At 43.1% G+C, this 12,941-nt stretch overlaps 1 protein-coding gene across 1 annotated transcript in view; it reads left to right on the top strand.

Moving 5' to 3' along the window:
* The first annotated feature begins 964 nt into the window (after positions 1–964).
* CRACR2A (calcium release activated channel regulator 2A) overlaps positions 965–12,941 on the top strand; it is a 64,396-nt gene continuing 52,419 nt past the window's right edge. Inside the window, exons 1-3 of the mRNA XM_029911669.1 lie at positions 965–1,123; positions 3,991–4,102; positions 4,451–4,625. Of these exons, the coding sequence (XP_029767529.1) occupies positions 965–1,123; positions 3,991–4,102; positions 4,451–4,625 (446 nt within the window). The remainder of the gene's footprint in view (positions 1,124–3,990; positions 4,103–4,450; positions 4,626–12,941) is intronic.

Below are 12,941 nucleotides of genomic sequence, written 5' to 3' on the forward strand. Positions count from 1 at the left end.
TGAAGGAAATCAAACTACGTCTGAGCCGTAGGCATAAAGTTTTTTAAAAAAATTGTCTCTTGCAAATCCTCTTCTCTTTGCACTGATGCTGTGTGTAGCATAATTGAAATTGGCTTAGATAGAAAAAGAAAAAGAAAATCCAATATTGTTTATATCAGACCACTCAGAATAAATTAAGATAAAAACCATATAACTCCAAACTTTTGATTAAGAATATTTTCTTATGGATAGCATAAGATATATTTTTCCAAACACTGCTGGGAAAAGGGTTTGGGTACTATTCAAAATATCAACTCAAAACATGCCAAGAAAATGGACTGTATAATTGTTCTTACTGTTCCAGTGAATATTCAAAAACACATGCTGTAAATATACATTTCAAAATTCCATATGTACATTTTCTTGTTCTCTCTCAGCTCCATTTATTTCCTTTAAAAAAACGGGTTCATCGACTTTCATCAGTCTTCATTACTTTGCATATTCCAAAAGCTTAAGGGACTGCACACAAACTATGAGTCTTGGAAGTAGATAATTAAGCAGAAAGAATGCCAAGTGAGTACTTGTAGTGACTATAAATTGTTCTTTTCCTTTTTTTTTTTAATTTGCCCATACTTTGTGTTTTCTTGTTGTTCACATTAATTAGTTGTCTACATTGCTCATTAAACGGGCTGATTTTGTGTTGAGATTCCTTTCAGTCATAGATCTTTTTCCCTTCCTTGTTCACCATCCCATTTCCCAGTCTATTAATGGAATAGATCATGGTAGGCATTTTCAAAAAGCTTTTTTCTTCTCCTAGGCTTCAGTGGCTAATTAAAGAGGTCGTTGCTAAGAGATGATGGAAAGCATCATTGAGAGGCTCTGATGTGCTCTCTTTCTTACCTTCGGCATACAGGTTTTGGACCAGAGTTTGGGAGTAAATGGGATGGCAGCGTCTCAAAATACTTCTGTGACCAGACCTGTGACAATGGACAGAATAAAAGGGGACTGTGCCAGTCCTGGGCCACTAGGAGATACAGAGTCGAGCAGGACAGAACAGGACCCAGGGCAACAACTAGCCATGTTGGGGTTCTTTCAGATCTGTGATGTGGAGGGCAAAGGCTTCATCACTCGGCATGATATGCAGGTAAAGCAAAATTGGTGAAATGATGCAATACAATAGTTTTAACATATACAAACCAACACGTAAAATGGAAGCTCAAAGCAAATGTAAAATCTATAAAACTCAAAGCAATTGATTTTACTTTTCACTTAACCTGGTGTAACTCCACTGACTTCATTGGGGTTACTCCTGATTCACAGCAGAATCAGAAATGTATTTAGTTCATCTATTTTCTCTTACAGATTTTGTCAACAAATGCCATTCCAAGCCATTCACTCTGCTTTCTCCAACCAATAAAATGGTACAAAAACTCAGTCAGAACGTTTTTCTAAATACACTTATGCAAACAAAAGAATATTCTATGTTATTTTGATATGTTCACATTGTGCTTATTAAATCAACGTTTTGTGGAAATAATTTTAAAAGTTAAGGGGCCTAATTCTGATCCCATTGAAGTCATTGGCAAAATGCCATTGACTCCACCAAGAACAGGATCAGGCCCACGCTGTGGAAATGTTCAGAGGGATATTCTATCATGTATGTTGTGGAAAACAACAGCAACCCACTCTGCAGCTATTCATGTTTTACATGCAGAGTACTCCTTGGGTGTATTCATTAATTTTTTACTTCAGTGCTAATGGATTAAATAGAATTTAGGAGCTGTAGCAACGTAGTGACAGTGGAAATGTCTTAAATACAATTTTTCGGAGGATTTAATACCTTCACATACAAAACTGTTTAGTGTAATAGTAAAAAGTGCCCAACACATTGAGAATTACCCATTCTGAAAAAACAAACAAATCAATGCTCAGGTTATTGCCAGTTGCAGGTTTTCTGCTGTGTGTGTTTATGGATTTTTTTTCTTTTCTTTCAAATTACTTGTTTTACTGGCTGCACAGTTTAAAAAAAATGTTAGAGTAAACATTTACTGTTGGTTGTAGTGCTTACTACACTGTGTAGTCCCACTGAAGTAATTGAAATCACAGTAGTAAATGTGTTATTCCTGGTAGTAAATGTTTGAATGTTTGGACCATTAGGCATCTTCCTGGATCACCATTTTGTTTTATTTATGTATATGGATTAAAATGGTAAAAAGAAAATAGGATTTAATTTTTAATACAAGGGAACCCTCACATATTTTTGAACTTTAATGTCTGTTGCTACAAGGAGGGTAAAAGATATTTATTCCCATTCAGATCTGAGTTCTACACTTACAGAGGAAATGTAACTCTATTTGCTGTGAGCTTCTGAGAAGGGTGACAGAGAACTTGTTTGAGTTGCAAAGAGAAGAACGTAATTTTGTCTTTGATTTCACAACATGAAACAGCTCTTTCAGGAGCTGTTTAGCATGCATGATGAGCTTTATATATGAGTAAATCTCCAATTCATTTAAAAATAGATATAAAGGGCACTGGGACTCAGTGACATGAAACCACTTGAAATGGCATTGCATTATGCTTATTTTTGTTTCTAGCTAAGCGGATTAAAGATGAAATTACAAAAACATCCTTTTTGAAAACACCGGGCCTGATTCTCCTCTCACTAAACCATTATGTAAATCAGGAGTAATGTCACTGAAATCAATGCAGTTTCACTGGTGTAAAATTGAGGTGGGATCAAATCTCTCCCTTTGACTTTATATTCTACCTGAGGTCAAAAGTTGAGAATTAAAAAAATACAGAAGCCAGCAAATTGGAACGCTACAGTTTCTCCATTAGTGTTAGCTCAGATACTTGGAGCCTGCTTGTCACAGAGTGGCTGGCCCCTTTAAATGAGGCAGGTCCAGTTCCCCTGTGGTAGAACAAGTGCTCCCACCTTGGCCAGTTAGGAGGGAGGGGCAGCACATGGATCTGGGGGAAAATGGTCTCCAGGGAGAAAGTCCAGGGAGCTGGTGCTCAGTTAAAAGAGCATAGGAGAATCCTGCAGTTGGCTCTGAAGCAGGAAGGACTGAGAGAGGCAAAGGGAAAATCCCCTGGGAGCTCTAGCCTAGGGTGGGCTGAGGAACTGTTTTCATGGGTTGGGGTTTTTAAACCTATGTTTGTAAAATAAAACTGCCTGGAAAGAGCCTCTGGGTATGGCAGTGGGTCCTTTGTGGGCTGAGGACAAACCAGAGCCTTATATTGCTCCACTGAAATCAATGGGAATCTTCTCAATATCCCATCCAAATATACAGAGCAGATCTAGTCCTGTTTATCCTTTAAAGCTAGGTAACCACAACACCCATTCAGATGAGGGGAGTCTTGCTCTTGCTAGTTCTTTAATTACAACTTCTTTTTTGACTCCCATAATCTATTCATCCCTGAACACAACTCTACATCTGTGATATCAGACTCTTGCAGTAACATATACTAAAGATTAATTTATATCCCATTATGTCACTCTGATTTTTAAATGACTTTAATATTGTTCTGATCCATTTTTGTCTCACTGAATCCATATCAAATTTGCTCAATTTCCAAATAAAAGAGGAGACGCCTTGAAAAAGAAACTGTAATATAAAATACTTTTATGTTTGTTATAATAAAAATTAAATTACCCTAGAAAATAATGTACAAATATACATATATATATATTTCAATAATAAAATAAAAATAACATTTAAAATAATAAAATAGAGAAGTAAAATAAATTAAAAATAAAATAGTAACCTAAAATGAATAAAATTGTCAACACTGATATGTTTTATTTAGAAAAATTTGAAATGTTTCATTTCAAACTTTTCAAAATGGATATTTTTGGGGGGAGGAGCGAGAGGAATTTGCATTTTGCAGGAAATTTAGAGTTCTGTCATTCTAAATTACTGATGTTCTTATCTTGCTCTTCAGAGTCTTCTCTTCCACTAACCACTTTTATAATAAATAGTGTAATGGAGGCATGATTTGTCATTTCAGAGACTTCATGGTCAGCTACCTCTTAGCCGGGAGGAGCTGGAGAAAGTTTTTGATACTCTGGATGCAGATGGAAACGGTTCACTTACGCCAGAGGAGTTCACGACAGGATTAAGTGAGTTTTGGAATGCAAATCTGTGTATACCTCCATCCATGTTCAGTACTTCATAGACAGGTAAGGAGACATGGTTCCTTAAGGAACCTGAAGTGTAGTCCTGATGCGTGCAGTGAATCCTGCACAAAAGGCCACTACCCATGCTACTCCAGCTACACAACTATTTTTAGTGCTCTAGTTCAATGACAGCTAGTGTGAGTATGTCTACGTGAGCTGGAAATCACACCCCCAGCTCTGAGTGTAGACACAGCCTGGGAGAGACTGCTAATAAATGTCACTGTTTCCTTTAATGACTTCTAATTACTCTATAAACAGATTTTTAAAAAGATGTACATCTTTAAATTTTAGGTCAGTTTTTGTTTGGGCAGATGGCCTCTATGAATGAAATGCACGAGTCTGACAATGAAAATGTCTATCAGTCTAAGTGGGAAGAGAGCTATGCTAAAGCTGATGATGATGAAGACGAGGACCGGCAGTTCTCAGATCTGATGGACCGGCTTGGAACAAACAAGATCTTAGAAGAGTAAGTCATACCAGCTGCAATATCAACAATGTACAATTCATGATCTTTTATGATTTAGCTCTACATTTGCAAGAAAACCCTGGGCTTGATTCTCCTCTCATTTACACCCACTGTGCACTGGTGTGTCACCATTGACTTCAGTGGAGATGCTTTTGACTAACTGCAGTGAGAGATCAGAACTAGGGCCCCTTGTGATGTAGCGATCTCATATCCATTTCCTTGGTTGCTGCGAGTGATGAAATAAAAAAACCCCTGAGCGCCACACATTTGTGCCCCACGAGGATAACACAGTTAAACTCTCATAGTCACATGCATTTGAGAGCAACACAAATGAAGCACTAATGTGGCACATGTTCTGAAAATATGTATGGTAATATTGATATGCTATCTGTGTATCCAAAAATGACATTATTTGCAAATAAAGAATCCTTAGAGAGCATTCCTTTGGCAAAGACTATGCTTACATTGCCTTTGTATCAATTAAGAATAACAAAAATCACTAGTTCTCTTTCACAACGGTGTAGTTATTAATGATTAATCATTAATAATTTACATTGCGGTAGCACCTACGAGCTCCAGTGAGGGACCAGGACTCCAGTGCGCTAGGTGTTGTACAAACACAGAACAAAGGGGCTTTCAATCTATGTTTGTGTGACATTTGTCAATGAAATAAAATTACTGCTGTAAAATACCAAGTTGTCAGAATGCTAAATGCTGTGATTTTTTTTTCTTTTTACATCTAATATCATGTAAATCTGATCTCTCCAAACTATTTTGAATTAATATGTTTGTTTTTCCTCCACTGAAGCTTACCAGGCATTATCCAGTAAACACCAGATACATACTGTACAGTAAGACTATTTCAGGAACATGCTAATTGTTAAAATAGCCATCAGGTCTTACATGTTCCTGTGGGGCATTTCAAACACAAACTGTGAGTTTAGTGATTCTCTGAAAGCTCCCATCTGTGGGGGAGACAAGATGTAAAGAAATTGTGCAGAGGACAAGAAAACGGATCTTAGCTTTGACTCGTTTATTCACTGAAAGACAAGTTCAGTCTGAGCTTACACCAATAGGCTGTGCCTTACTTTCATTTTTTAAGAGTTAGAATAATTGTGAAGTGTTTTGTGTTTCATGCTGCCTGGTTCTGTGCTGCATATAATTGAGACAAGGTCATCTACAACATATATTTATAAGCTAATGGAATGATGTGCAGAAAATTGACTGAAAAAATATGCTGGACATGCAAGAGCCTCCTTAGTTGTGATCAGTGAGCAGCGTGGTGTGTGGGCCAAAGTCCACTAACGTCAGTAATGGGAGTTCAGTGGGCTTTGGCTCAGTCCCTAGGTACTTGATTCTAAGGCAGAGTTCAGAATATTAATTTACAATGTGGTTGTCTCTGCTCCTCCAGGGCCTTGATCCTTTCCTGGTGTGCAGAAGTGGTAAACAAGCTTATATTCTAGTTCAAGTGGGAATGGAGGCTATGCAAGTGCACATGTATGGTTGAGCACTATGTGTAATTAGTTACATTACAGTGAAGAGCAACAAAAGCACTCTGCATGCTCATGGTCTGATTTGCATGAGCACAGGAGAAAAGAGACAGGGTGTGGGTGGAGAATGGACAAGTCTCACAGGATGTGGCCTTAAGTGATCCTCTTCATACTACAGAGGTTCTTAGCTATCCTCTCTAAATGCTACTCCCTGTCATAGGCAGGAGTAGGTTGGCAGCTGTCAGGGCTTTCATTACTGCGGGATCAGATTCCCCTGCTTTTCCTGTCATTCTCATCACTTTTTACCTTGAATTTATACAAGCAACACTCCACACCTGCACTGTCCAGGATGGAGCCTTTAATGTGCATGCAAAATAGAGCAGGTCAGAAAAACAGAATAAGAAATTCACAGGAATTCTGGCAAATCTGAAAGTGTCTTCTATCCTGTTGTGATTTGCAATGATCCAGTGTTTCATTTTTGGCAAAATTGTTTTTAAATAAAACATGTGTTGGTTTTGAAATGGGAGATTTCTGAAAATGAAATGCTTCAATTTTGAAACAGTCCCACCCTGGAACTAAGCTGATCAAACATAATTGGTGAAGCAGAAGACCAAGGTTAAAATTTTCAAGTGCCTAAATGACTTAGGAGCCCAAGTTGGCACTTCGGAGCTTACGTCTCATTGACTTTCAATGAAAAAGGCTTCAAATGAGTTTTCCCCCTGTCCAACTCCCATTGGAAGCAGTGGGAGTCTCTCCACTGATTGCGATCAGAGCTGGATCAGGTCCTGCATCAGGAGTAATAAAACATATCTCTTCTCTAGCCTAATGATAAATCTTCTGCAACCACTAATTAGATATAGTTTCTGTGGTGTCCATTACAAAAGGAAGCTCTGACCCTTCCTTGTGTAAACAGTCTAAGAGGTTTTATCTCACAGTCTAGGGATTCCAATGATGCTCTGAATGACGCATGCATTTAGAGAAGACCTAATAACTAAGATTAGGAACAAGGAGGGTCAGAAGATATAGGAGCCAGCGCTTGTAACACAGTTAACATTTGTAGCTATGAAAGGTAAGATAATAGGGATGACCGAGGATGGTCCCCTGGGACACAAGCCTGGAACTTGGGATTCCTTGCTCTGCCACAGACATCCTGTGTGACCTGGGCAAATCCCTTCGGGCTAGAGTCACAAAAGGACATAGGTGCCTAACTACCATTTTAGGCACCTGCATCCCAGAATCAGGCCCCACTGGGATTCACAAAACCCCTGCTCAGCTGCCCCAAACACTGTAGGCACCTAAACTCACTCACTCCATACGTTTTTCAGTAAAAGTTTCATCTGTGCCTGTGTTCCTGCCCCTGCACATGCACACTGCAGCCGCACACCAGGTGTCTGGATCCCTACGCCCCAGCGTGATGCATGAACAGGGGGAAGATAGGTGTTCCTCTGTCTAACTTGCCTGTGCGACCCGATCTGGTAAGTGCACTCAGACCTTGCCTACCGGAATGGGCCCCTATAGGTGGGCTTACACAAAATGGCTGGAATAGGGGGGCAGGTGGGGGAGGTCCTCCCTCGTGACTTTTAGCCCAGTGGTTAGCGTACTCAACTGGGATGTGGGAGAATACGGGTTCAAGTCCCCCCTCCACCTGAAGGAGGAGGGATTTGCACTAGAATCTGCTACTTCTCAGGTCACATGAGTGTCGTAACCACTGACTGTAGGGTATTCTGATGTGGACCTTGCTCAGTCTCTCCAGATGAAGTTGTTCCACTGTATATAAACAATTTAAAAGTGTCACTGAAGCAGGGGCACTGGATCTTCCACCTCTCAGGTGAATGCTCTAACCACTGGGCTACCGATTCATTCTCATGCCTGCTCGCGCTCTCTCTTCTGGGCCAATGAGTCTGATCATTTATCCACAGTGGAGCAGCTTCAACAGGAGAGCCCAAGGGAGAACTCATAGCCTAATGGTTGGAGCACTCATCTGAGAAGTGGCAGGTCTCTCTTCAGATCCATTCTCCTCCTCAGATAGCGGGGAATCAGCTGCAAATTTTGCCATCTCACTGTTTACCCTGTTTTCCAAGATCATTTATGAATATGTTGAACAGTACTGGTCCCAGTACAGACCTCTGGGACGGACACCACTATTTACCTCCCTCCATTCTGAAAACTGCCCATTTATTCCTACCCTTTGTTTCCTATCTTTTAATCAGTTATTGATCCATGAGAGGACCTTCCCTCTTATCTCATGAGAGCTTACTTTGCTTAAGAGCCTTTGGTGAGGGACCTTGTCAAAGGCTTTCTGAAAATCTAAGTACACTATATCCACTGGATCCCCCTTGTCCACATGCTTGTTGACCCCCTCAAAGAATTCTAGTAGAAAACAAAGAATATGTTGACTCTTCCCCAACAAATTATGTTGATCTATGTGTCTGACAATTTTGTTCTTTACTATAATTTCAACCAGTTTGCCCAGTACTGAAGTCAGGCTTACCAGCCTGTAATTGCCGGGATCACCTCTGGAGCCCTTTTTAAAAATTGGCATCCATACATTAGCTATCCTCCAGTCATCTGATAAAGAAGCTGATTTAAATGATAAGTTACAAGCCACAGTTAGTAGTTCTGCAATTTCACATTTGAGTTCCTTCAGAACTCTTGGGTGAATACCATCTAGTCCCAGTGACTTATTACTGTTTAGTTTATCAATTTGATAAGCAGGGCTTAGCTAAGAAGGGCTTAGCACACACCCCTCAGCTTGCCGTCTGCCATTAGCTATTTTAGGCTAGGAGCCACCAACCATGCATTAGTAGGAGCATTGCCAGCAGATCGAGGGAAGTGATTATTCCCCTCTATTTGGCAATTGTGAGGTCACATCTGGAATATTGCATCCAGTTTGGGACCCACCCCCCCACTACAGAAAGGATGTGGACAAATTGGAGAGAGTCCAGCAGAGGGCAATGAAAATGATTAGGGGGCTGGGGCACATGACTTACGAGGAGAGGCTGAGGGAACTGGGGTTATTTAGTCTGCAGAAGAGAAGAGTGAGGGGGGATTTGATAGCAGCCTTCAACTACCCAAAGGGGGGTTCCAATGAGGATGGAGCTCGGCTGTTTTCAGTGGTGGCAGATGACAGAACAAGGAGCAATGGTCTCAAGTTGAAGTGGAGAAGGTCTAGGTTGGATATTAGGAAACACTATTTCACTAGGAGGGTGGTGAAGGACTGGAATGGGTTACCTAGGGAGGTGGTGGAATCTCCATCTTTAGAGGTTTTTAAGGCCTGGCTTGACAAAGCCCTGGCTGGGGTGATTTGGTTGGGGTTGGTCCTGCTTTGAGCAGGGGGTTGGACTAGATGACCTCCTGAGGTCTCTTCCAACTCTAATCGTCTATGATTCTATGCTGACTTCTGTGAATCCCATTCTGAGGTGTCTATCTCTCCCCATTCATTGTATAGGGAGCCAAGGCACCTAACTGAGGCTTTGTGAATCTCAGTGATTTTCTCGGCACCTAGACGTTAGGCATGGCAATGCTCATCATCACCAGCCTAAGATTCTTGTGCCTCCAGCCCTCAGTCTTTCAGTGCCTCCAGGGAATAATAGGACTTCCCCACTTCAAAGCGGTGTTGTGAGGATAAATATATTCAATGTTTGGGAGGTGTTCAGATGCTATGGTAATAGTGGTCATATAAGCAGCATCACAGATAAATAATCTAATTCCATACTTCATGGAATAAGATGATAATTTACAGGGGCAGGAGATATTTTCTTCCCATTTGCCCTGCAGGTTTTTCACTTTCCTTTGAAGCACCAGGTGTTGTCCTCAGATAGAAAGAGAATCCCAGACTAGATGGAAAAAAGATCTGATCTGGTATGGCAAATCCTATGATGTGAGGCTGCACAGGAGAGATTCCAGATTCTTACAATGCTACTTACCTGCACTTAATAAGTGATATGAAAAATTGGTCAGAAGCCAAACTTTCACAGAGTAGGATGCCCAAAATTAATGAGGCAAGTGCATATCTGAGTTATTTGGGTAACTCGATCGACTTCAGTGAAGTTACTTCTGATTTACACTAGTCCATCTGAGATCAGAATCTGGCCCAATGTCTTTGGTTTGTTCTAAGGCCTGGTCTACACTAGGCTTTTATGTCGACTTTAGCGCTGTTATATCGAATTAACCCTGCACCCGTCCACACCAGGAAGCCATTTAGTTCGACATAAAGCTCTCTTTAAATCGATTTCTGTAATCCTCCCCAACGAGAGGAGTAGCGCTAAATTCGACATGGCCATATCGAATTAGGCTAGGTGTGGATGGAAATCGACGCTAATAGCTCCGGGAGCTATCCCACAGTGCACCACTCTGTTGACGCTCTGGACAGCAGTCCGAGCTCGGATGCTCTGACCAGCCACACCCCCGGGAAAATTTGAATTCATTTTCATTTTCCTGTCTGGGCAGTTTGAATCTCAGTTCCTCTTTGGACATCGAGGGGAGCTCAGCAGCAGTGGCAACGATGCAGAGCTCTCCAGCAGAGATGGCCGTGCAGTCCAATAGAAAGAGGGCCCCAGCATGGACTGATCGGGAAGTCTTGGATCTCATCGCAGTGTGGGGCGATGAGTCCGTGCTTTCAGAGCTGCGCTCCAAAAGAAGGAATGCTAAGATCTACGAGAAGATCTCCAAAGCCATGGCAGAGAGAGGCTACAGCCGGGATGCAACGCAGTGCCGCGTGAAAATCAAGGAGCTGAGACAAGGCTACCAGAAGACCAAAGAGGCAAACGGACGCTCCGGATCCCAGCCCCACAGATCCCGTTTCTACGAGGCACTGCATTCCATCCTTGCTGCGGCCGCCACCACTACCCCACCACTGACCGTGGACTCTGAGGATGGGATATTGTCCACGGCCGGTTCCTCAGCGGACGGGGAAGAGGAGGAAGGAGATGAGGAGGACGAGGCAGTCGACAGCGCTTACCAAGCTGATTTCCCCGACAGCCAGGAGCTCTTCATCACCGTTACAGAGATCCCCTACCAACCCTCCCCAGCATGTAACCTGGACACAGATTCAGGCGAAGGATCAAGCGGTAAGTGCTTTAAACATATTAACCTTTATTTTTTACAAAACTTGAATATTAAATACTAACAACAATCTGTGAATCATGATTTCTTCCCCCTGGGCGCTTAAGTAATCAGTAACAACTATTTAAAAACAAAAATCAAATAGTGTCCGGTTCTGCATGATTTTGCTGCCCAAGCTGCTCCACTCTTTAGTGCCTGCTACTGCAGCTATATTAGAATCCTGTCTATATATCCGGGGATAGAGCAGTAGTCCTCCACGGACATCTCCACAAAGCTCTGCTGCAGGTAATGGGATAGCCTGTTCATCAGGTTCCTGGGGAGAGCGGCTTTACTTGGTCCTCCGAAGTAGGAGACGTTCCCGCGCCAGGAGACAAGCAGGTACTCCGGTATCATTGCCTTGCATAGCATGGCGGCATAGGGCCCCGGTCTCTGCAGGCTTTCTCGAAGCATCCGTTGGATCTCGGTGTCCGGGATGTTCATGAGAGTTATGTCGCTCATGATGACCTGCTTTGAATTAGGTAGGGGACTGTTAGTATTGGGACTGCTTGCAACAAGTTCCTTTACAGAACTGTGACCGCTGGTTTACAGCCACGCGGTGGGGGCGGGAGAGGGGCAGCATACAGGGATCTTTCCCTGGCTCATCCGCGAGGGGGTGGGACAGGGCCAGAGTTCCTGCTTGGCCGATTGCTGGCAGCACAGACTGGCAGTGCTTTCAATGTGAAAGGAGGCCAGTGGTACTCCTACAGTTTTAAGCAGCCACAAGTCTACGGCTTACCATGTTTGCCTGCCACAGAGAGTACCGTGTCCTGCCCCGCTTCCCAGATCGGCAGTGCAAAAGCCCAGGCAGTGAAGGCGAGGTTCGAAAATTCGACCTTGTCCGGAGTGCGCATGTGATAGGTGTGGTTCATGGTCTTGTTCACAGAGAAAAACTATGTTCTTGATTCACAACCACATTTATCTTTCGGAGGAATTCACTGCCTTTTCCTCATTCCCACAGCCACATCTGCAACTGTCTCCTAACCCAGCTTGGCATCACACTCCCAGAGGCTAGCGCACATTAGGCGGAGAAAGAAGAAGACGCGAGAGGACATGTTCTCAGAACTAATGGGCTGCTCCTGAGCCCAGGCAGCCCAGCAGAACTAGTGGAGGGAGAATTTGTCACAAATGCACCGGACACACATGGAACGTGAGGAGAGGTGGCGGGCAGGAAGACCAGCAGGCGACTCAAACGCTCTTGGACTTCTGAGGGAGCAAACGGACACGCTCCGGCGCCTTGTTGATGTTCTGCAGGAACGGAGGCAGGAGGACAGAGCCCCGCTGCAGTCTATCAGGAACCGCAGTCCCCCGCCACCAAGTCCCATACCCCCCTCTCCCAAAGTCCAAAGAAGGAGGGGTGGCAGAGTCCGTGAAAACTCTCACTCCACCCCTGCAGACTGCTCAAGCACCAGAAGGCTGTCATTGCCCAAAATTTGAAAAGTCCTTTCCTGCCCGCCTCACCCAAGCCCCCGTCCGACTTTCACCCCCCAGTTTCCTGTCTGGTTGTTAATAAAAAATATGTTTCTGTTCATTACTGTTTCAGTCAGGTTCTTTTGAGGGAGAGTCTGTCTGGAGGGGGGGAAGGGGCTTGGTAATTGGACAGGACAGTGACCTTTAGCAGGGTACAGAGGCGGGGTCAGGTCCAGCATCAGGACACATACACAGTGCGGTCACTGGTTACCCTGGTCTGTCTTGGAGGTGGTTTTCATGTTCTGGGGGGGGGGGG

This window comes from Terrapene carolina, unplaced genomic scaffold, assembly GCF_002925995.2.
Source record: "Terrapene carolina triunguis isolate 2854851 unplaced genomic scaffold, T_m_triunguis-2.0 Scaffold112, whole genome shotgun sequence".
NCBI lineage: Eukaryota > Metazoa > Chordata > Testudines > Emydidae > Terrapene > Terrapene triunguis.